The sequence below is a fragment of the Sorex fumeus genome, unplaced genomic scaffold (genome assembly GCF_029834395.1).
Source record: "Sorex fumeus unplaced genomic scaffold, SorFum_2.1 ptg000037l, whole genome shotgun sequence".
NCBI lineage: Eukaryota > Metazoa > Chordata > Mammalia > Eulipotyphla > Soricidae > Sorex > Sorex fumeus.
In genome coordinates, this window is record NW_026606094.1 from 36,515,867 (window position 1) to 36,541,162 (window position 25,296).

Here is a 25,296-nt window from a genome sequence, read left to right on the forward strand (position 1 = left end):
TCACTGTTCTCCTTTTGTTTATAGATTTGCTCGAGCAGGCACAGTAATGTCTCCATTGGAGACTTTGTTGTTACTGTGTTTGGCATATCGAATACATCACGGGTAGCTTGTCAGGCTCTGCCTTGAGGGAGAGATACTCTCGGTAGCTTGCCGGGCTCTCCGAGAGGGGCGGAGGAATCGAACTCAGGTCGGCCATGTTGGCTGCTTGTAAGGCAAACGCCCTACCGCTGTGCTATCGCCAGAAAAAATCATGGTGAACAAATTCTTCAAAAGGAGCAAAATCCCTTGCTGATAAAGTACATAAAAGACAAAGAAGATGAAGGAATAAAAAACACTTTCAAGGTATTTCAAGTTGAATTATTAAATTTAAGAAAATTTAAATAAATTAGGAAAGTATATTAAAAATCAGGGTAGAAATACTTAATAAACAATTAGGTTTTTATATATTCTTACACCTGTAAATATACAAGTATATTTCAAAGTATTTCAAGAATTGAAGCAAAATATCATTAAAGAAAATGCAAAAATCACATGCATTGTGGCACAATCAAGACCAAGGTGTAGATATCATTACTCTTTACTAAAAGAAGTTTCTTTTAAGTAGAGCTGAATATTAAGAAAACTCAATGTATACTTTTAAGGTCACTTCATTACAAGAATATTATGTTGTAAATATAGCTTTAGAGGAAGGAAACAGTTTAAAGTATTGGACTAGACAAGCTTCTGGAATACTGGATAGTTGCCTGTGACTCTATATTACCACATTATTTACATTGATCGAGGGCAGGAAACAACCTTAGCAGACATTATATAGATAAATCTGTGGTATATATTCATTAAATAATGCTACTCAGCTATAAAAATTTGCAATTTGTAACAACATGGATGGATCTAGAGGATACTTAATAAATTACTCACATCTTAACTCACACTGCATATCAAGCAGAATAGTAACAGTGAACATGAAGGACTAAACCACACTTGTCACAATGGTAAAGCAATGCAAAAGCCCAACAAACTTTCCTATTGAAGAGTCTAGCCCAGATGACACCAACAGTACTGTAGTGTTAGACAACCTCTCTGACAAGGAATTCAGAAGGGAGCTACTTAGGATGCTTAGGGAATTAAAAGAAACAATGGAAAGCAATGCCAATAGAAGACAAGAGGATTTGAAGGCAGAAATGAGGAAAATGTAATCAGAAATGTCAGACCTGAAAAATCTCATAGGCAAATTGAAAAGCTCAGTGGAAGGCCTCACCAGCAGAGTAACAGCTGCTGAGAACAGAATCAGTAAGCTCGAAGATGAAGTTCAGAGACTCCAGAAAAGAGCAGAAAATGGAAAAGAGACTCACAATTCGGGAACAGATGGCAAGAGAAGATCGTGATGAAGCCAAGAGGGGTAACATAAGAATTATTGGAGGCCCAGAGGTACAGGAAGAAAACCTTGATGAAGAAGAAACTGTCAAAGACATCATTGCTACAACGTTTCCAGAGCTGAAGAAAACTTGTGACCACATTCAGGAGGCCCGAAGGGTACCAGCTAGAAGAAATCCGAATAAAAATACCCCAAGACACATTCTGATCAAAATGACCAAAACCTTAGACAGAGTCAAAATTCTGAAAGCAGCAAGATCGAAGAAAGAAATCTCTTACAAAGGAGCATCCTTAAAATTCATAGCTGATTTTTCTGATGAAACCCTCATGGCCCGAAAACAATGGTGGGACACAGTGAAAAAACTCAATGAAATAAATGCCTCCCCAAAAATACTTTACCCAGCGAGACTCTCATTCATAATAGAAGGAACAACACACAGTTTCACAGACAAACAACAGCTCAGGAACTTCACAGACTCAAAACCATGGTTACAAGAACAACTAAATGGGCTACTTTAAGGCAAGAAAGGCCCCTCAAATACACCAAATTTCAACAGAACAATGGGACAAAATCCCATAACAATAATCTCTCTCAATGTCAATGGGCTAAACGCACCAATTAAAAGACATAGAGTGGCAGGATGGATTAGAAAATTGAACCCAACATTCTGCTGCCTGCAAGAAACACATTTCAATAGTCAAAGCAAACACAGACTCAGAGTCAAAGGCTGGAAAACAATCCTACAGGCAAACAGTTCCCATAAAAAAGCTGGGGTAGCCATCCTAATATCAGACCACATCGATTTCAGAGTGAAGAAAGTCATAAGAGACAGTGAAGGCCATTTCTTATTGATCAAAGGATCTGTATGACAGGAAGAACTTACAATAATAAATGTATATGCACCTAATGAGAGACCAGCAAAGTACTTAAAACAACTACTCATAGATTTGGAAAAAGACATCAATAGCAACACAATACTAGTGGGAGAATTCAACACCGCTTTGTCACCTCTTGATAGATCAACCATACTCAAGCTCAGCAAGGACATACTTCATCTGAGGGAAACAATGGAAGAAAGGGACTTAGTAGATATATACAGGACACTTCATCCACAAAAGCTGAATACACATTCTTCTCAAGCGTACATGGAACATTCTCCAAGATAGACCACATGCTGAGCCACAAAACATGCCTCCATAAAATTAAGAAGGTAGAGATTGTATCAACAATCTTCTTAGACCATAATGCGCTGAAATTAGAAGTAAATCACGCACAAGAACAGAAAACTAAATCAAACACCTGGAAATTAAACAGTGCGCTATTGAACAACGAGTGGCTTAGACAGGAAATCAAAGAGGAAATCAAAAGATTCCTAGAAACGAATGAAAATGAGAACACGAGTTACCAAAACTTATGGGACACAGCGAAAGCTGTGTTAAGAGGAAAGTTTATAGCTCTACAAGCATTCCTCAGGAAGGAGGAGCGAGCACACATAAGTAACCTAACCTCACAGCTTAAGAGCTTGGAGAAGGACCAAAAAAAGGAGCACAACCCGAACAGGAGAAAGGAAATAATAAAACTCAGAGCAGAGATTAACGAGATGGAAACCCAAAAAACAATCCGAAAGATCAATGAAACCAAGAGCTGTTTCTTCGAGAAAATTAACAAGATCGATAAGCCTCTAGTAAAACTCACAAAGAAAGGGAGAGAGAAAACCCTAATAAACCGAATCAGAAATGAAAAGGGGGTCATTACAACAGAAACTACAGAAATTCAAAGGATCCTCAGGGAGTACTTTGAGAAGCTTTATGCCACGGAACATCAAAACCTCGAGGAAATGGATAAATTCCTACACTCCTACAGACTCCCAAGGCTGAAACAAGAAGAACTGGAATACCTGAACAGACCTATCACCATCAAGGAAATTGAAGTGGTAATAAAAAGTCTCCCCAAGCACAAAAGTCCTGGCCCGGAAGAATTCACTAGTGTATTCTTCCAAATCTTTAAAGAAGACTTACTCCCAATCCTTTTTAATCTTTTCCATGAAATTGAAATATCAAAAACACTTCCGAACAGTTTCTACGAAGCAAATATCACACTGATACCAAAAGCAGACAGAGATACCACAAAGAAAGAGAATTACAGACCGATATCCCTGATGAACACAGATGCAAAGATCCTCAACAAACTACTAGCAAATAGAATCCAACTACTCATCAAAAAGATCATACACCATGACCAAGTAGGATTCATCCCAGGGATGCAAGGATGGTTTATCATTCTGAAATCAATCAACATAATCCATCATATCAACAAAAGAAAAGATAAAAAGCATATGATTATATCAATAGATGCAGAGAAAGCATTTGACAAGATCCAGCACCCCTTTATGATGAAAACCCTAGCCAAAATGGGTATAGAGGGGACCTTCCTCAACATAATTAAAGCCATCTACCGCAAGCCTACAGCAAGCATCATCCTCAATGGGGAAAAAATGAGAGCCTTCCCTCTAAGATCAGGGACGAGACAAGGATGCCCACTATGTCCACTGCTGTTCAATATAGTACTGGAAGTACTTGCAATAGCGATTAGGCAAGAAAAAGATATTAAGGGCATTCAGGTAGGAAAGGAAGAAATCAAGCTCTCACTATTTGCAGATGATATGATACTATACTGAGAGAACCCAATAACCTCCACCTAAAAACTCCTAGAAACAATAGACTCATATAGTAAAGTTGCAGGCTATAAAATCAATACCCAAAAGTCCATGGCTTTCCTATACGCAGACAGTGAGAGAGAAGAAAGCAACATGAAAAAAACAATCCCGTTCACAATTGTGCCCCAGAAAATCAAGTACCTAGGAATCAGCTTAACTAAGGAAGTAAAGGACCTATACAAAGAAAACTACAAAACGCTACTTCAGGAAATAAAAGAGGACATGAGGAAATGGAAAGATATCCCCTGCTCATGGGTCGGGAGACTTAACATTGTCAAAATGGCAATACTACCGAAAGCATTGTATAAATTCAATGCAATCCCTATAAGGATACCCATGACATTCTTCAAAGAAATGGAGCAAACACTCCTGAAATTTATATAGAACAATAAGCCCTCACAAATATCTAAAGCAATTCTTGGGAAAAAGAAAATGGAAGGAATCAACCTCCCGAACTTCAAACTGTACTACAAAGCAGTAATAATTTAAACAGCATGGTACTGGAACGAAGGCAGAACTGCAGACCAATGGAACAGGGTTGAATACACTGACATCTCCCCTCAATCATGTGATCATCTAATCTTTGATAAAGGTGCAAGTACTGTGAAGTGAAGTAAGGAAAGCCACTTTAACAAATTGTGCTGGCATCACTGGACAGCTACATGCAAAAAATGGGCTCAGAACTCTGCCTAACACCATGTACAAAAGTAAGATAAAAATGGATTAAAGACCTCAACATCAGACCAGAAACCATAAGGTACATTGAAGACAAAGTTGGCAAAACCCTCTATGACATTGAAGCTAATGGTATCTTCAAAGATGTCATGCCACTGGCTGAGCAAGTGAAAACAGAGATAGATAAATGGGACTATCTTAAACTAAGAAGCTTCTGCACCTCCAAAGAAACAGTGACCAAAATACAAAGACAGTCTACAGAATGGGAAAGGATATTCGCCAAATACACATCTGACAAGGGGTTGATATCCAGGATATACAAAATACTGGTTAAACTCCACAAGAAGAAAACATCCAACACCATCCAAAAATGGGGCAATGAAATGAACAGAAACTTTCTCAAAGAAGAAATCCGAATGGCAAAAAAGCACATGAGAAAATGCTCTACATCATTAATGATCAGGGAGATGCAGATCAAAACCACAATGAGATGCCATCTCACACCTCAGAGACTGGCCCACATTCAACAGAACAAAAGCAACTGAGGCTGGCATGGATGTGGCGAGAAAGGGACACTCCTTCACTGTTGGTGGGAATGTCGACTGGTTCAGCCCTTCTGGAAAACAGTATGGATGATTCTCAAAAAATTAGAAATTGAGCTCCCGTTTGACCCAGCAATACCACTCCTGGGAATATATCCCAGAGAGGCAAAAATGTATAGTCGAAGTGACATCTGCACTTGCTTGTTCATTGCAGCACTCTTTACAATAGCCAGAAACTGGAAGAAACCTGAATGCCCAAGAACAGATGACTGGTTAAAGAATCTTTGGTACATCTACACAATGGATTACTATGTAGCTGTTAGAAAAGATGAAGTCATGAAATATACATAAAAGTGGTACAACATGGAAAGTATCATGCTAAGAGAAATGAGTCAGAAAGAGAGGGATAGACATAGAAAGACTGCATTCATCTGGGTGATATAAAGTAACAAAATATGAGATTAATACCCAAGAATAGCTTAGATCAGCACCAGGAGGATTACTTCATAGCTTAGTGGCCAGCCGGGCATTCTAGAGGAAAGGGCAGCTCAGATAGAGAAGGGAGCACCAAATAAAGGGTGTTTGGAGGATCCTCCCAGGAGGGGAGATGCATGTCGAAAGTAGACTATGGACTGAACATGTTTGCCACTCAATGCCTCTTTTGCAGACCACAACACCCAAAAGGAGAGAGAGAACACAGGGGATTGCCCTGCCACAGAGGTGGGGGGGGATGGGGGCATGAGGGTGGGGGGGATATTATCCATGGTGGTGGAAAATGGGCACTGGTGGAGGGATGGGTATCTGATCATTGTATAATCGAAACCCAAGCACAAAAAATTGTAAATCTACAACTGTACCTCATGGTGTTTCACTAATAAAAAAAAATCTCATGGAGAAAAAAAATAAAAATAAATTACTCACAAAGACAAATATCAGGTAATTTTACTCATACATAGTATATTAGGAAAATTAACTGATAAAATTGATTTTCAAAAAAATGTACATTTGTACTATATGATCAATAAGTGATTATCAGAAAAGTAGAAAAGAAGGTGACCAGTATGATGGACAGAACTGGACTTTGGGTGTAGAACTCAATGCAGTGTATGCTACATTCTTATTTTTAATCATACACAGATGAAATATAGCTATAATATAATTCTATTAAAAGCATTTAAGTGATCGTTGATGTCAAGAGAGGGGTTCGGCAGGGTGATACCATTTCACCGAAACTCTTCAGTGCCACCCTCGAGAACATTATGCGACAACTGGAATGGGAAGGAATGGGAGTGAAGATATATGGTCGGCAATTACACCACCTCCGCTTTGCTGATGACATTGTTTTAATAACACCAAACATCAGCCAAGTGGCACAAATGCTGGCCGATTTTGACCATGAGTGTGGAAAGGTAGGACTACAGCTGAATCTTACGAAGACAATGTTTATGAGAAACAGCCTCGTTCCTGATACCCCATTCGTTCTCAACAGAACAACCATCTCCAAATGCAACAGCTATGTGTACCTAGGTCGAGAAGTCAACATGACAAATGACCTGGCACCCGAGCTGCACAGGAGGAAGGGAGCGGCTTGGAACACCTTCAAGAATGTTGAAGAAATAGCTAAGAGGACGAAGAACCTCCGGCTCCAGGCACATCTCTTTGATTCCACTGTTCTTCCTGCATTAACATATGCCTCAGAGACCTGGGCCCTTCGCAAACAGGATGAGAACGCTATTCAGGTCTCCCAAAGAAGAATAGAAAGAGCCATGCTTGGAATACCACGTTTCACTCAAATGAGAGAAAAAATTCGGAGTTCCGACATCCGTCGACGATCAAGAATCAGGAATGCTGTCTCATTTGCCAAGGTGTCAAAAATCAGATGGGCTGGTCACGTAATGAGATTTAAAGACGACCGCTGGACTAGAGCTGTTACTGACTGGATTCCACGGGATGTCAAAAGACCGCGTGGCCGCCCGCCTACCAGATGGTCAGACTTCTTCGTGAAGATCATGAACGATCGGTTTGAGGCTCTTCATGTTCCCAGAGCGAACAGATGCCATTGGGCTACACTAGCTCGCGACAGGGACAAATGGATACGTTACTGGCGCCCGCACGAGCAAATCGATGACTAACGGGAAGTTAAGTGATTAAGTGATTAAAAGCATTTAAAATAAAAATGTTGAGTCCTAGAATATAGACTGATTGAATACAAATGTGGTTAGTAATTCCAAATGCCATATAAATGTCAGAAAATGACAGAATAATCAGGGCTGAGTCTTCACCTGTATCTTCAGAAATAATAGTGACAGTATTAATACTGGTATTAGATTGTTCTTTAATTATCTTTCCTCTGAGTTCCATATAATTCCAATTTAAGGATGTGATATCATAGAACAGATACTATTATTATTATGACAACGATTTAGATTAAGAATTTGCTTAGAAAAGTTGTGTGAGGTCACAAAATATGATAGTAGAGCTCTAATTCTAAGTAAAATCCACAGAAATTAAACAATAATTTTGTTTTAAACTGAGACATTTTCCACAGTTAAAGAACCATAGTACAATTGGAAATATCCAGGGGAAACTATGCTATAAAGATTGCTATTATTAACCACTAAGAAAACTGTCCTAGAACCAAAATGTTACTTCTAATTCTTGTCTTCATCTTTTTAATTCTCAGATTCTATATTCTGAAAATTTTCAAGTTTCAATTGAGAACTCCTTTTAGAACTGCGATAATTTTAACATTTTCCCAGCATACAGGATCTTTTTTATTTCTTCTTCATCTCCCTGTATTCTTTTATTCTCAAATATTTTCTATTCTAAATATGCATTGCAATATATTCTCATGTTTGCCTTCACTGCTAAACTATTGCTTCTGTTTTATCACTTTCCTATTTTCATTAAATAGTTTGTTTTATGAAAAATAAATAACTGATTACTCTATTAATCAAAACCAAAGTTTCTGTTGCCTTAATTATGAAGTATATAGTATTCCAGCTCTATCTCTCACTGTCCTCGTATGCTTCAGGCATTTGCCATCCCAAAGGTGAGTGAACCTCACATATAATTTTTAGACATACTGAGAGAATAATATTCCATATGTCATAACTTCGTTTATTGATTAAAAATATTTAAACTAATTCAAAGCTTTCCTACTTTGTACTTTCCTCACATAGTTCTAAGAAAAGGTGCTTATTCAGATAATGTCAAAACAAATATTCCTTGCATCTGTTGTTTCACATTGCTGGAATTGATCATATCACAGTTAAGAGGAAGAAAAAAATATTTTCTTTAAAGTGGATGTGTGCTGAAAGTAGACTATGGATTGAACTTAGTTGGCTGCTTAGTACCCGTATTGCAAACCCTAACACCTAAAAGGAGATAGAGAGTAAAAGGGAATGTGTCTGCCACAGAGGCGGGGGTGGGGCAGGGGGGTTGGGGATGGGGGCATGGCAAGAGAGAATCTGGGAACATTGGTGGTGGAAAATGAGCACTGGTGGAGAAATGGGTACTCAATCATTTTATGACTGAAACTAACCATGAAGATTTGTAAGTCTGTAACTATATCTCCCCATGAAAGAAGAAGAAGGAAGAAGAAAGAAGAAGGAAGAAGAGGAAGAGGAAGAGGAAGAGGAAGAGGAAGAGGAAGAGGAAGAAGAGGAAGAGGAAGAGGAAGAAGAAGAAGAAGAAGAAGAAGAAGAAGAAGAAGAAGAAGAAGAAGAAGAAGAAGAAGAAAAGAAGAGGAGGAGGAGGAGAAAGTGGAAGTATCATACTTGCCATTTTAAGATTGAGGATATAATCAAATATATATGTCATGTTAAAGCCATATATTTATCTTATTTATCTTGATACATACAAATCACAAGCAAAAAAAAGTTAACACCAAAAAAATCTCTGCCAAGCAACATTTACTAAGGTTCAATACTCAGTGTGAATAAGAAATGCCAACAGTTTGCTAAAAAATAGTGGTATTACATAATTCTGTTAACGTATTGGAATAATGTGTCAGGATAGAAATTAACATAAAAGGTCTTATAATATTATAAAGCAGTGTTTGTTAAAGAAAGTTTTGCAGTGTTACTTTAAATAAACCAATGTAAAACACTTTTTAAAACTAAGGAATCGTATATAATTCTTAAAATTTAAAAAATGGTAAACGAGGGCCAGAGAGATAGTACAAAAAGTAAAATTCTTGCCTTTCATGCCACCAACTTGTATCATATTCCTGGCACAGCAAATTGTCCCCTGAACCCTGCCAAAAATGATTCCTGAGCAAAGGAGTCAGCAGTAAGCTCTGAATACTGCTGGTTGTGGCAAACAAAACAAAAACAAAAACCATAAATTAAAAAAGGTAAATAGGCAAAATATTAATATGCTTAAAATATTATAGGTATTTATTAACCCAAACAGAAACCATCTTTAAATAAAAATAGATAATATTAAAATCTACCTATTTGTAATTTTAATATATTTGACTTAGTGAAACACATTCTTAGTCACTGAACCCCAGTTCTGCAATGTTTTCAATGTAAGAACTTGACCGACTTCATTTTTACCTTAGTTTGCTGAATCTTAAAAAGCAAGCAGCAGTACTTTATACTTGTGTATTGCTCGTATTTTAGAACATAAGTTTCGTCTAGAACAGTAATGTGAACAACATCACACAACACACACAAAAAAGTAACCATATTGCTGTTATTGCTGTACAAACAAGTTCTGGAGATTTGCCTAACTTAATGAGCAATTATTTCAAATGTGTTTTGAAATGTTGGACTAAATGACCTATCCCTAAACACATTTGAATGGATAATAATGAGTTTCTTATCTTTCCTTAAGCAAAACAATCACAGGCGAGGAAAACCACTAACCATTGAGCCAGTAGTGCTCTGAAATGTCAGTTCTGATGTAATGGTGGTCATGAGTAGACCCAAGGGACCGAGTGAATGCAGTATCTTTGCCAAGGAAATCAGAAGCTGTTCCAGAGTAGAGATACTCATCTGGGAGGAAAAAAAAAAGAAGACACAGGAATTTCAGTAACACACTCACAGATATTATTTATGATATACTAATTTTCATAATATCAAAACAAAACTTTAATGTTCAATACCAGGATTTATTATTTCATATACTTTGCATATATATTCTAAAATATGCACCATTGAAGAAAAATTAGCTCAATGATCTTTGCTGAATAATGCTAATCATACATAAGAAGGTATATTAATAATTGATTCATTAATAATAACAAAATTAGAAATTACATTAGCTTATTTAATGACTAAACTCTTCTTGCTCTATTTTGCCTCCTCTCCACATATTGTAAAGTATATAATTCTAAGAAATAGCTAAGAATTTCTCTTTCTAGCAACACACAAAAAATACTTAAAAGTAAGGACTATAATGAGAAGTGGGTTGTATGATTAGTACCTATTTAACTGAACCAACCTCAATGGCCACAACTATTCTTTGTGAAACATCTGCTAAAAGGGAACTTTCAGCACTTAAGTCACTCTGGAATTATAGCATGTTGCATTTCTTGTAGCTAATCATGTTTCTATTACTTCTGATAAATACTGAATTCCTGAAAAGAGGAAAATGTTGCCATTACTGCATACCAAATGTCTTTGTTCTGTTATTTAAGTCAAGGCCATGTTATTGGGGAAAAAGACAGTTATGAGAAGAGTGGGGGATAGGAAGACAGAGGAAGGGAAGGAAGAGAAGAGGGAAATGAGTGGAGAAGGATGAAGGAGAGGAGAAGAAAAAGGGTGATAACTAACTGTAAAGAGAGGAGGAAAAGAGAGAATAGTGAAAGTGAAGTATATATACATTAAAGGAGGGGAGCAGGGATGAATCTTGCCCAGTGCTAGTCAGCATATTGGTGTGGTGATGGGGTTGCTGACAGGGAGAATACAGTCTCTAAAGTAGTATATTTTACCTCTGTAATAGCTAGTCCCTACCATTTTTAAAAATCAACTGCTTTAGATTATATACAGGATAGCAACTTGAAAAAAAAAGACTATGGCTGACCTCCAAGTCATGGAGCAAAATTCCAGCCACACGTGCTGGGGGAAAGGGAAGCTCAGATAGAGAAGGGAGCACCAAATAAAGGGTGTTGGGAGGATCCTCCCAGGATGGGAGAAGCATGCTGAAAGTAGACTATAGACCAAACATGATTGCCACTCAATGCCTCTCTTGCAAACCACGGAATCCAAAAGGAGAGAGAAAGAGAGAGAGAGAGAGAGAGAGAGAGAGAGAGAGAGAGAGAGAGAGAGAGAGAGAACAAAAGGGAATGCACAGCTACAGAGGCAGGGTGGGATGGGGGGATGGGGGTTGGGAGGTATGCTGGGACCTTTGGTGGTGGAGGATGGGCACTGGTGGAGGGATGGGTACTTGATCATTGTATAACTGAAACCCAAGCGCAAAACTTTGCAAGTCTATAACTGTACCTCGTGTTGTTTCACTAATAATAAAAAAAAATTTTAAAAAATTTAAAAAAAAGACTAAATGATGTAGTACACTATGTAGCACTTAGCATCTTATAAATGCATAAATATAAGAACTAATGATATTAGTGAAATACAGCTTTTCTATATACTTAAAATTCTGTCCTTTATAAGTGACTCAGTTACTTTCTAAGTATCTTTATTATGAAAATCAAAATAAGACTTTTCTGAACAAATTGAGACAACCAATCTAAATAATGCTAATAGTCAAATTCTAAATAATTAAAAGAAGGAAAAAATCAAGTAATGTTAAAGGAAATATAGACAGGATACTGCTTCCATCTATTAAGACACTTCCCTAAAATATGTTAAAAGGAATCACTGTGGAACAAATAAATAAAACAGAATGAAGATAACAATATCAATATATTATAAAAAATTAGTAAGCGTATGTAATAGTTTTATTTTGAAACATACAAAGCCTGATAGTTCCAACAGTTTTTAAAAAAGTGATTTATCAACTAAAAAACTAAATCTGTATAACCAGATTTTAATACAGTCTTTGTTGAATTTAAAATTGCATCTGAGTTCCTAAAAGGGGTCATCAATGTCTACAATGTATGGTTTTTTAATTGTTTCAAAATCACTTGACAGATTAGAATTACAAATAGTTTTTCTCATTCTTTGAGGATAATAACTGAACATTAGTCATATAATTTTCAAAATGCACAAACACACACACTTAACTTCAAAGAAAGATTGTTAGTTCTCACTAAATGAAAATCAAAATGTCTTGGTGCTTCACTCTTATTCAAACATATGATAGAGAAGTTAAATGAAAAGAGACTGAAGTCATGAACTACATCAAGACAAAAGAAGTTCTTAAAATGGTTAAAACTCAAGAGATTGGGCAGGCATTCCTGAGAGCAGACTTCAGACCACACAGTACTGACTCTTTAAATAGGATAGTCATCTCTTCAAAGAACTTCAGAGATATACAATACAAGAAAAGATTGAAGTGTTAGCAAAAAAAAATAAATTTTAATTAATAGATTCAGGTAATGATGAGATCTTGGTTGGGGGGGGGGGGTTTCCAATATTCTGTTAGCTGTAGTCTGTGGCTTGAAAATTTTAATATTTTATCCATTTATGTGTCATTAATCCTTCTAATCAGGTCTTCGACATACTTTGTAACATATTTATAGAATTGCTAAAGCAAACTATTTTGAGCAAAACAAAGGTATAGCTTATATCAGAAAACCTGAGACATCTAAGTATAAAATTATAGGACAAGTGTGCATATGTCATTTACATTTAGAAGAATTCAAGCAATAATTTAATTATTTAATTTTTAAAGATTTTTGGATTTTTATCCTCTTGTTGTTCACTGATTTGCTCGAGCAGGCACTAGTCACGTCTCCATGTGAGACTTGTTGTTACTGTTTTTGGCATACTGAATATGTCACGGGGAGCTTTCCAGGCTCTACCGTGTGGGCGGGATATTCTCAGTAGCTTGCCGGCTCTTCAAAAGGGAGGGAGGAATCGAACCCTGGTCGGCCATGTGCAAGGCAAACGCCCTACCCACTGTGCTTTTGCTCTGCCCAATTTTTGGCTTTTTGGGTCACACCCGGTGATGCACAGGAGTTACTTTTGACTCTTCACTCAGGAATTACTCCTAGTGGTGCTGAGAGACCATATGAGATGCTGGGGATCGAAGCCAGGTAGGTCATACAATCAATGATCTATTTAAAGAGTTATTATGTACACATTGCTTGTCACTCACTTTAGTGACAAGAAGAGAAATATTTAGAACTAAAATACTATCATCAAATAACCAATGAACAACTAATTTTAAATTATATTTAACTCAATGAGACAATGTGGCTCAATCTACTTATAGCATTCTGCAAGTCACCCCAAATCTAGAACTGACTGTCATTGATCTTACCTGTCATTACTGAAGCAAAAGGCTGCTGAGGATCAAAAGGACATTTCAGTCTTCCAGACTCCAAGTTATGTGTGTCTAATTTGAACATAGCTTCCTGTTATTAAAAACAATAACATAACCAAAATTTGCAGAAGTCTCAGAATCAGCAAGAACACAGGAGATAAGAAATTAATTCTAACTCATTAATTCAATAAAAACTGATCAAGCATATAGCATGTGCAACATGCTGGGCTTCTAAATTCTTTAGTAAATATTATTTCTGGCCAAGAGTCAATCCCTACATTTTAGGCTTCATTTTCCCAAATCAGTAATGACAATCCAAAATGAAATAATTTCAGTTGGACTCAGTAACGTATCTAACAATTCATTTTGCTTGCATTTTTATCATTACCAAAATCATTTTCCAGCACTTATTTATTAAGCCTAATACCAACTTTCCTATCTAAGAAATAAATGTATTATAATAACTACATTTTCTTGATAATGAAGTAAGTGCAACTATGTCCAAGAAGTTACTCAAACTTTGTGATGTTTTGTCATGTTAGTGCTATAAAATTGTTTTAAGACAGGAAGTTCTTTGTAAAATTGTTGATACATGTGGGCAAAAAAAATCCTGTTGTAGTATTTCCATCATTATGAAAACTCTGTACACATAAAAACCACACAGTTATTTTGGCTGAAATATCTATTTTTACAATAGTGACCACAGACAGACTGACACTGGCAAACTTTTAGTGTTAAGGAAAAAAATAACATCTAAAGCCAAACTTTCCAAGAAAAATATACATGTAAAATGGATGGGGCCTCATGAGTTTTGAATATTTTAGGATAATGACAATACTACCATCCAGCACAAAGGCTGATGGTCGATCTTCTATAGAAACTAGTTAGACAAATCGGCACTTCATACATTCTTTCTAGACGATGTACCGACAAAGTTATTCCAGAGCTCACAGGTAATAAAAAAAGAACAATCAGTTTTACCTACCTAGAAAAAAGTATGAAGCAAAATGTCAATGGAACTAGATTATTTGTCGTATTCTGTTGTCATTTCATATATTTTTCTTCTGAACAAGACTGATAGTACTAGTAGCAATTTATATAGCTAGAAATATTATTCCATAGTTTTAAATAAATGCACTTTAAAATAGTAACAGTTTATAATAGTTGCCAGGTACAAAACATGGGCCAGGAACTTTTTTTCTACATGGTTCACTAAGTCCTTCACAATCAGCCTAAGGAAGTTGGTACTTTCATAATACTAGGTTTTGAAAACCAACACTGAGATAAACCAGAGTTAAATATTCTGTTCAGCATCATGTAGCTAGGAAGAGCAAAGCTGCAGCTTCAACTCAGAGTTACTGTTAAATTTAATGTTTGTATCTAGTCTCAGAATATAAAATTATTTTGAAAATCATATAGACAGGGTGTGTCCATGTAACAAGAAGTAATGCTTTATGAAAAGATTGGTTATTCTCTGGTTGTGAGAGTGGAATGTAGGGATAAAGACTCTAATGAGAAGATATTTAGGAAATGCTAACCAACTGTGAGTGGAAATAGTGGTATACCCAGGAAAAATTTCACTTGGAGAGAGTGCCTCTTAAGAATGCTTAAATATTATCAAAAGCACATTATTCTCTACAGTCAAATCAACCAGCTTGCTTATAATAGAAGATTGTAAGGGAATGAGTAAACAGAATCCTGAAGGACAGAAATTTTTATAGTACAATTCTCTTAAAAAGACAAAAATATATGGAGAAATACTATAGTTGATGCATTAAACTTGTATAACTAATAATTTTTCTTTACAAAATGCAATACTTTATTAAATTCTCAAGATAAACTCATAAATTTTATATTTATGGAGGTCTAATATAAGGTCTTCTTTATAACCTCCTGGTGAAGGGAGGTGATGAGAATGCATGCTTTTATAAGCCACAGTTATACATCAACAGAAATTTGATGTGTAAAATAATGGATGATAAAATGAACTTCTGGAAATTAATTAAATTACATGGCCCTTAACACTGAAAATGAATTTTATGATTTTATATTAAATTCCATAAGCCTAATTTGCCAAATGAAGAGCATTTACCTACAGTGAATACAGAGAAGTACTGTTGAGGTACAGAGCTAACATAGTGAAAATAACAGGAAACATTAAATAAGAACTTTCAAAGTTATTATTAACATCTTAGTTGTTGCCATAGAAGGGAAACCCAGAGGAAAGAAAATACTTCTGATTATTAAACTAATATTGCAAACTCCCAGCATTTTATGTGTAAGACACAAGAGAGACATTATTTTCATTCAACGTATATATACCTCCCTTTAGAATTCACATCTCTTTATCTTCATTTTCTAATATCAGGACTGGATGAAAGCAAGTGGTGTGCCAAATTCTATATAATCATTTCTCATTTTATCCTCAAAACAATTTTGTGGAATAGTTACTACTATTATCATCATCATTTTACTGAATAAATATAAGCTTAGAACATTTTCACAGTACGTATAACACCAGGGAGCCAGTAAATGACTGAAGCTACAATTCACACTGTGCCCCTCTGGACTCACTCTATTTGGTGCTGACAACAGTTCTCACTTCGACCCTGAAATCCAGATTCAACTGGCCACTTGGCACAACTCACTGGGAATTTCTCAAAATCAGAATGTATGAAATGAATTCAGTATTCCTCCCCAGAAGCTTGTCACTATTTTCACCTCAATAAATAGCACCACTCTTCAATTCACTGCCAAATACAGAAATGTGTGATTCACTTGAGCTTTTACTTCTACAGTCTACTGCCCAAGTTAAACGAAACGGTAGTCCCCACAAAAAGAACCTCCTATGCTTATCTTCTATTCATTTTATTTACTCCTGATTCTTCTTTCCTGTCACCTTTGAATGAATGTATCTAAAATTAGAAGGGCTTTGTTAAGTTCCATTTGTAAGGGCAATGGCATCACAGGGCTAATAATTTGTTCGAAAAGTTAATGACCATCTTCCATAAAATTTTCTACACTTTTTTTTTTCAAGGAGGGAGGCACACATGGCTGTGCTCAGTCTTACACTTGGATCTGAGATTAGCTGGTGGGACTGAGGGGACCTACAGGCCAGATGTGGAGCCAAGGATGGAACCCAGGTTGGCTGTGTATGAGGAAGTACCTTACTTCTCTACTATCTGACCCAGTCACTATACTTCTTGACTGGTGGAAAACTCACAAAGCTCAGTATCTCTGTTCACTCGGTAATTGCCTTACTCACAGAACTTGCTAATTTTGCCCCGAGACTTCTTGACAGTCCCCAAATTAGTAATTAGCTCCATCTTAATCCCCTTTCAGCACTTGTGAGTTTTAGGAGGTAAAAACACTATTTGCATCCTTCAGCAGCCTCAGGCCTCAAAACACATCTAAGTTGTGGGGTTATCTCATATAATTACTTCCTATGAGAAGGACTACTGTTATATAGTACTATTCATCAAACAGAAGAAGGGAAATTTTTGCTAGTAAGAATGATGGGTGCCAAGTCTCCTAGTGGTTCGGAGATTTTTCGGTAGAAAACTGCCAAGGTACATTTGCTTTCAAACAGTTGGGTTTGGTCTGGTTAGACAAGGTGGTTAGCGAGAAAAATTTATCCAGACATATTTGTGGGATTGATCTCTACATGAATCAGTTAAGTCCATGTAAAAAACTTATTCCATAATCCTAAACTTTGCTTTCAAATGCACATTCAATTATCCTGTAAATATATGTGGTTAATCACAAGGAAAAAAAACACATGTAAAAAGGTGTATGGCATAGTAACCCATCAACCCACACGAAGAAACAATTTAGAGAAATATTCTAATGCTCAGTTGGACATGCTTGCTCTAGAGACAGGCTGCTTTGGTACAGTTATTTGCTAGACTGCTCATTAGATGACCTCAGGCAAGTTTTTTAATTCCACTGACTTCAATTTTACTAATTTGCAAAATAGAAATTATGAAGGTATTAACTTTACCAGAAGTTTTGTGAAACAATCTGAATAAATTGGTTGGCATTGTGCATGACATAAACAAAACACTTAAATATATTAATTACTCAATATATTAGCAAAATCTGCATGATCTCATTTATTAAATTGTTCTTTGTTAGCTGGGATTAATTACTCCTAATTAAGACACCTTTATTTTTTTCATGTCAGTTTAGTAATGCAGAAATAATAAATTCAGTAAGCTAATTACTATCTGTACAACTTGAGAAAAAAATTAGGTTTTATGTGTGTAGTGTGTTCTACTCTAAATATATGTGAAAGGTTGATTTTGTTGGATAGGGAAAATGAAATAATATTTAAAAGCTACCAAATCTACTGTAAGGAAATATGTAAGCAACATAGTATATAGATCTAGTTAAAATACCACCCATAATAAAATAACTTACATAAATTCACTAAAAATCAAGTATTTCAGGGGATGGAAGATAATACAAGGATTATGCATGCATAGCAAAAGTTACAACCTGGGTTTGGTGAATTCTTAACAACCTGGCTTGAATTTTTAGCACTGCGTGGTCCCCTAAGAATTTTCAGATGCCGACCTGGAGGTCACTGACACCACTGTTATCCCTGTCACCACAGGGTCTAAGAAGCATAGTATTTTTAAGTGCAAGGAATCACAAGCCCATTTCAGCAAGAATTGCAGGTAGAGACCCCGAATTCCTGAACACTGCCCAGGAGGTTCCAAAAAATAAAAACAAATGCTTTCAATACTTTAATATTTTTGGTTACTCAACAAACAATTAAGAAACTGTATGTAAGTAAAGTAAGTAAGTAAAGGCCCTCCCGTTGATCATCGATTTGCTCGAGCGGGCCCAGTAACGTCTCCATTGGAGACTTTTGTTGTTACTGTGTCTGGCATATCGAACTGTATGATTTAATCTTATTTTTATCTCTCAGACGTAATTAATACATTTCATGATGTAAGGTGCAGTACATTGCATTAACATTTAAAAGAGCTACTTGAAAAATATGGAGGTAGTTAATCTCTTCTTATTTTTCCAAGAAGTTAAACACAGCAGTACTCTGGGCTAGAAGTGCTCACCTGGTAGTGTTGGGGGAGGTGGCATATGATGTGAAGGATTGATATCTGGGTTTCAAACACGCTAGACATGTACTCTACCATCAAAGCCATATATTTGATCTTCACAATATTTTAAAGCATTATCAGACACCAGGCCATGCCATTTTAAACATTGCAAATAGTAATATTAATAATTGCAACAGAATATTAATAATCTATGGCTATCCTTCTGGTAATTGTGTTTTAAACTTTCCTAACTATAAAAATGTAGCCAGACTCAGTACTTGGCATCAATACATATGCTTATATGCCTTCATGCTTTGGTTCCCACTCAGAGGTTATACACTCACAGACTATCATAGCAGAATCCACCAAGTTCTGTTATATCACTCAATGATGCCATTCTATTGATTTCATTAGAATACAAGCATGCAATTCTTACCATTTTAAACTTTGTTGTTCCCAAGATATATGTACATATATATGTATATATATATGTGTGTGTGTGTGTATATATATATATTTTTTTAATTTAGCTAGGGCTCATTTGTCTCTTTCTTTACAGCAAAACTCCTTAGGTGAATTTAAGGCTCATCTTTTCCATTTGATATTTCAGTAGCTGTGAAACAAGGTTCTTATTAAATAAATATTCACATTACTTTTGTGGGCTTCACAATGGTTGGTGAAGGGCAGCAAAAACTTGTAGTAGCTTTTTGTGCTGGCTTTCTCTCAACTTTAAAAAATGTTAGCTGAACCATATTGGTTCATATAAAAGGTTCTGCAGTCGAAATACATGAAAATCCTGCTTTCTAAAAAAGTCTTTGTTTTCAAATTTGTCTATGTTATGTCATAAGCATTAAGTAACAAAGTATTATAATGACATATCTTTCCATTCTGTTTCATTATATTACCTCTTTGTGGACTCCGAGATCGATATAGCCACATATCGGATGAAATGCTCCAGTTCCACACACATAAATATGAGTTTTATTATAGGGTTGAAGGACTCGGATGAAATTTGCACATTCTGTCTATTGGACATAACAAATGAAAGCAATAGCATACAGTTAAACTTTTATAATAACACTTTTTTAAACTTAATCACCATGGGATACACAGTTACAAGGCTGTTCATGATAAGGTTTCCATCATACTATGTTCCAACACCCATCCCTCCACCAGTGTACATTTCCCACCACCAATAACCCCAAATAACTCCCTCCACTCTCACTTTCTCTACACCTGTCTCTATCCTCTATCTATATGGCAGGCACTTTCTCTCTCTCTCTCTCTCTCTCTCTCTCTCTCTCTCTCTCTCTCTTTCTCTCTCTCTCTCTCTCTCTTTCTCCTACTTCTAAATATTAAGTAATCAAAAATTAAAAGCAAAACTGAAAGGAAATAATGTTTTTATTTAAAACACCAGCCTTATCACAAGGTCAAAACAAATATAGAAACTAGATAGAGAATTTTTTTAAACTTTTAAAGTTTTGAATTAATCAAAATGCTGAAACACACACTTCTATAGTGGTGCCAAATAATGGATACTAAAGCTGAGCTTTAATGTTTATTTTTTTTCTCTTGATTTTTGTGCCATATGGGGTGCCAGGGATTGAACAGGGGCTAGCTGTATTCAAGGAAAATATCCTATCAGCTACACTATTGTTTTTGCCTTATTCAAGGTGTTTAGAGCAAGCTTCCCAAGATGCTGTGTGAGCACTATTTCCAACTGAGGTCAATTGTATCCCAGCAGATTCACAGGAAACCGTATCACTCTCTTAACTATCTAAAAGAATGAGAATGGAAGGTAGAACCTAGAACTTGGGTTTTTAACTAGCAATCAAGCTTCTAGTAAAGAAACCTTTCTATATAGCAGGAAAAATATTTAACTAGACCATGAGATCTTGTGATGTGAGTCACTCTCTCCTCTCTCCTTGACGTTCCAGTCATAATCCCACTAGTTAGTTCAGGATACATGTACTCAATTTGCATCATTGGTTTTGGAATCCACATTTGTGGAAATTCAATTTATAAATGAAATTTATTTCTTTGTCATCTTTAATAATATGTCTGATATTAACTTAATTGCTTGGCCAGACAGAGAAGTACTCAGAGAGAAAGGAGAATATTTTTTTCCTCTCTGAGAACATAAACTAAGTATTAAAAAAGGGTTCAATATTATCTTTCAGTTCCTGAGTGCAAATCCAGGAGGTAACCCATGTGCATTGCTGTGTGTTACCCAAAAAGCAAAAAAAAATTATAAACCAATATTATCTTCAAGAATTACCTACAAAACAAAATCTATCATGTTCTGATATAGCCACACAGCCATGTAGGAAATGTTTACAATACTGACTACTTGAGCTATACTGAAAACAGATTATCATTTTTGTATACATCCAATTCTTATTATTTAGAATATCCTACTACTTTATTTCTAAATATTTTCAATTATTAACAAAAAATTAAGAATCATCTTACTTTCTTCTTATTCCTGGAGTGATAGCACAGTGGTAGGGCGTTCGCCTTACAAGCGGCCAACATGACCGACCCGAGTTCGATTCCTCCACCCCTCTCGGAGAGCTTGGCAAGCTACCGAGAGTATTCGATATGCCAAACACAGTAACAACAAAGTCTCCAATGGAGACGTTACTGTGCCTGCTCGAGCAAATCGATGATCAACGGGAGGGCCTTTACTTTTACTTCTTATTCCAAGTCCCCCTTTTACCCCCATGGACATGTTTTCTTTTTTTTTCTTTTTCTTTTTTTTATTTTGGGTCAGACCTGGCAATGCACAAGGGTTACTCCTGGCTCTGCATTCAGGAATTACTCCTGGCGGTGCTCAGAGGACCAGATTGGATGCTGGGAATTGAACCCAGGTCGGCTGTGTGCAAAACAAATGCCCTATCCATTGTGCTATCACTCCAGCCCCTGAACATGTTTTCTTATACTGTCAGATTTTTAAGAGATTTTCACCTTTCTGCTTGTTTAGCATATGCTTAAGCCAAAAAACCATGTCTTTTGCATTTTGATTATTACTTGAACCATGATTTTTTTATTTCTCAGATGATTGTAAACATGACTATTTTTTAGAGTGCTGGTCTGTATAATTATACATTATTTTATATTTATTTTATTAGGCAATACTATATATTTACATAATTATTGAAAGCAATATCTTAACCATGTCTTCATGATTTCTGAAACAGAGACCCCTGAAAAAACACTGAGTAAGAGAGCACCTCTATTCTAAATTGACTCTATCCTGGAGACTTGCAAGTATTTACTAAAGAAGATCAAAACTACTGGTAAAGTGTAGGAAAAGCCACATTTCTCCTGTTTGAAAGATCATGGAATCCTCACCACTAAGAAACTGAAATGACAGTTACTACTGTTATTAGGAGAAACATATCAAAAATAAAAAATGGCCTAACTAGCAGGACAGTTCCTGGAATTAAATATTATAAGAGGTATAAATGACTAAATAGATAAGAATGTAATTTGAACTATATAATATCATGTTGACTAATTGCTTAATCTTTTCCTTAATTTATGTAAAACATAAATACCCCAAGGGCTGATGTGGTTTTTCAGTGGATAGCTGTGTCTGTAAATCTGTTCAAGTTATTCATTTCTAGTAACCTCTCACTAGCTCCCTGAATTGGTAAGATGTTTCCAAGGATTTATTTATGAACTGCCTTCCTTCTTTCATACTGCATTAATTGAAAACAGTATAAAGGAAAGGTAATTCCTCAATTATCTAGCAAAAAAAATAGCTCTGCTCAAAATTGCCTGCACTAGAAAGTAGGCAGCCTAGGGGAAGGAGGGTGAGAAAAATGAGTATTCTCAGGGAAAGTAAACTGGAAACAGAGATAATGAAAGATAAAGTCTCTAACTTTAAGTTTAGCCTGGGGCAAATATTTTTGCTAAACCCACAAACAAACTTTACTGTTATTTTAATTTTAATTTTAACTTATAACTTCATTTTTTAAGTTTCAAGATTCTGGGGTTTTTTTATATTTTATTTTTTTTACACACACAAATTTCACAGTTTTGTTGAAATAGTATGAGAAATAATTAACTTGATTTAATTTACTTTGCTACCTGTCTAGCTATTAACGGTAGGGTAATTCTATGAGGCATGAAGAAAGATAACTTTGAGAAGCAGCTTTTTTAACTTTCCCTGAAAGTTAGCTAATTTGTCAGCTATTGCCCATTTTGGCAGGAGTTACAAATAAGCCAACAATTTAATTCAAAGAGCAATGTATTCAGTCTATGCAATCTTAAGAAGTACTGAATTTCTCCTCCCTTCCCTTTTAATTTTACCTACTTACTCTCTGCCCTAACCCCTACTGACAGGGAAAAAAACTAAATCAGCATTTTAATCCTATAAATGGGTCTCAATGGGTTAGCCCTACCTTGTATCCATATATTTATAAATACTGTCACTGTCCTCCCGTTGTTCATCAATTTGCTCAAGCGGGCCCAGTAGCATCTTCATTTTGAGACTTCTTGTTACTGTGTTTGGCATATCGAATACGTCATGGGTAGCTTGCCAGGCTTTGCCCTGCGGGCAAGATACTCTCGGTAGCTTGCCGGGCTCTCCGAGAGGGGTGGAGGAATCGAACTCGGGTCGGCTGTGCAAGGCAAACGCCCTACCCGCTGCGCTATTGCTCCAGCCCATTTATTAATAAATAAAAAAATATACGTCCTACTGGATAAAAAGACAAACAGCCTATTTGTACATGTATTAACACTTTGAATTTTAGTTTCTTTCTAGATACCTGGAAAAAGATTATCAAACAAATACTTGAGGTTCCCAAACAAACATAGAATCCAATGAAATCCAACACAACTTTATATGTACTTTTATTAACTAACTTAGAAGCACTAATTTTAATTCATCTCAGCAAAATATGGAGAGATTCTTACTTAGAAATCGGTTTTGGGTCATTTTTATTTTTACTTATTTTTAAATTATTTTGCAGGAGAGGTCCAACTCTAGGTCTCACAATACAAGGCAGGTACTCTGCCACTAAGCATATCCCTGGCCTTCTGCTTTTACTGCTACAAAAACTACATTTTGTGAAGAATTGTGATGATAAATTTTTTAAATTATTCATTATATGCTTATCATTGTGCTATGTTAGATTTTTATAGCAGATTGATTCTGCAGATATACATGTTTAGGTTTTACATGATCAAATAATCAAATAATCAATTGTCAGCACTTCAAACATGGAAATATGATATAACAATTCAGAGAAGTTGAGGATTTAATAGAGGATATTGTAATTATTTTAAATGAAGAATAGATAATACATTTAAATAAAAAATATTGAGGGATATGCCTATTCAAATAGGTAAATTCTATATGTCAAATAGGATAATTGTGAAAAGATTATATGTATGAATCACAAAGTAATGACATACTTTATATGTACACTTTGGTCATGAAAGTCTGTAAATCAATATAAATAACTGCAAAATATGGACACCTCAAGACTAAGAATGGAACTTCCATATAACCTAGTAATTGTTTCTTAGTATCTCTCCCAAGGTCCCCCATACTCTATTTAGAAAAAAGATTTGCATTCCTATGTTCACTGCTGCATTATCCACAACAGCTAAAATATAAACAACTCAAGTCTCCATATACAGATGATTGATTAAATAAAAAAGCTATGGCATACATCCATATACTGTATCACTGTCATCCCATTGTCCATCAATTTCCTCGAGCAGGCACCAGTACTGTTTCCATTCGTTTTAGCCCTGAGATTTTAGCAAGTGCCACATTGGAGGCTCTTTCAGAGTCGGGGGAATGAGGACCATCATTGTTACTGGGATTTGACATATTGAATACGCCATGGGAAGCTTTCCAGACTCTGCCGTGCAGGCAGGATACTCTCGGTAGCCTGCCAGGTTCTCTGAGAGCGAGAACTAGACATAAACTATGCTTAGGATAATACTTGGCTATAGTAAATTAAAAAATCAAGGCTACAAAGATAGTTTAGTGTGTGAGGCACTTGTCTTGAATATGGCGAACATATGTTTGATCCCTGTCACTCTATATGGTCCACCAAGCCCAGCCAGGAATGATTCCTGAGTGCACATGCAGAAGTAAACACTGAAAATCACTGAATGTGCCTTCCCCTAAATCAAAATAAGAAAGAAAAAAAAGAGAGAATCATCCAATTCCATGTGGACTGAACTAGAGAGTATCATACTGCATGAAGTTAGCTAGAAGGAAAAGGATGAATAGAGAATGGCCTAATTCAGGTGAAGGGCATAAAAAAATATAAAGGGGAAATTAAAAATGCCTAAAGGCAACAGAATCTGAAAACTGATTCTCAAACCTGAGCATGGATGAGGTGGGGGGATTAAGAGTTAGGATGGAGAGAAGGAAGCAGGAGCATAGTGGGATAGGTAAGAGAACATTTTTGGGAGAGCGTGTGTTGGAAAACTGTAAAATTCTAACCAGTAAAAGTATCATAAATCACACTACTTAAAATAAACAAAATTAAATGAAAT

General features: G+C 35.9%; 1 protein-coding gene across 1 annotated transcript in view; it reads right to left on the bottom strand.

Annotated features, from left to right (window-relative positions):
* Nucleotides 1-25,296, bottom strand: part of SEMA3D (semaphorin 3D) — a 154,372-nt gene that overhangs the window by 73,577 nt on the left and 55,499 nt on the right. The window contains exons 4-6 of the mRNA XM_056118199.1: nt 19,677-19,796; nt 13,706-13,799; nt 10,183-10,311 (exon numbers count right to left, since the gene is read on the bottom strand). Of these exons, the coding sequence (XP_055974174.1) occupies nt 10,183-10,311; nt 13,706-13,799; nt 19,677-19,796 (343 nt within the window). The remainder of the gene's footprint in view (nt 1-10,182; nt 10,312-13,705; nt 13,800-19,676; nt 19,797-25,296) is intronic.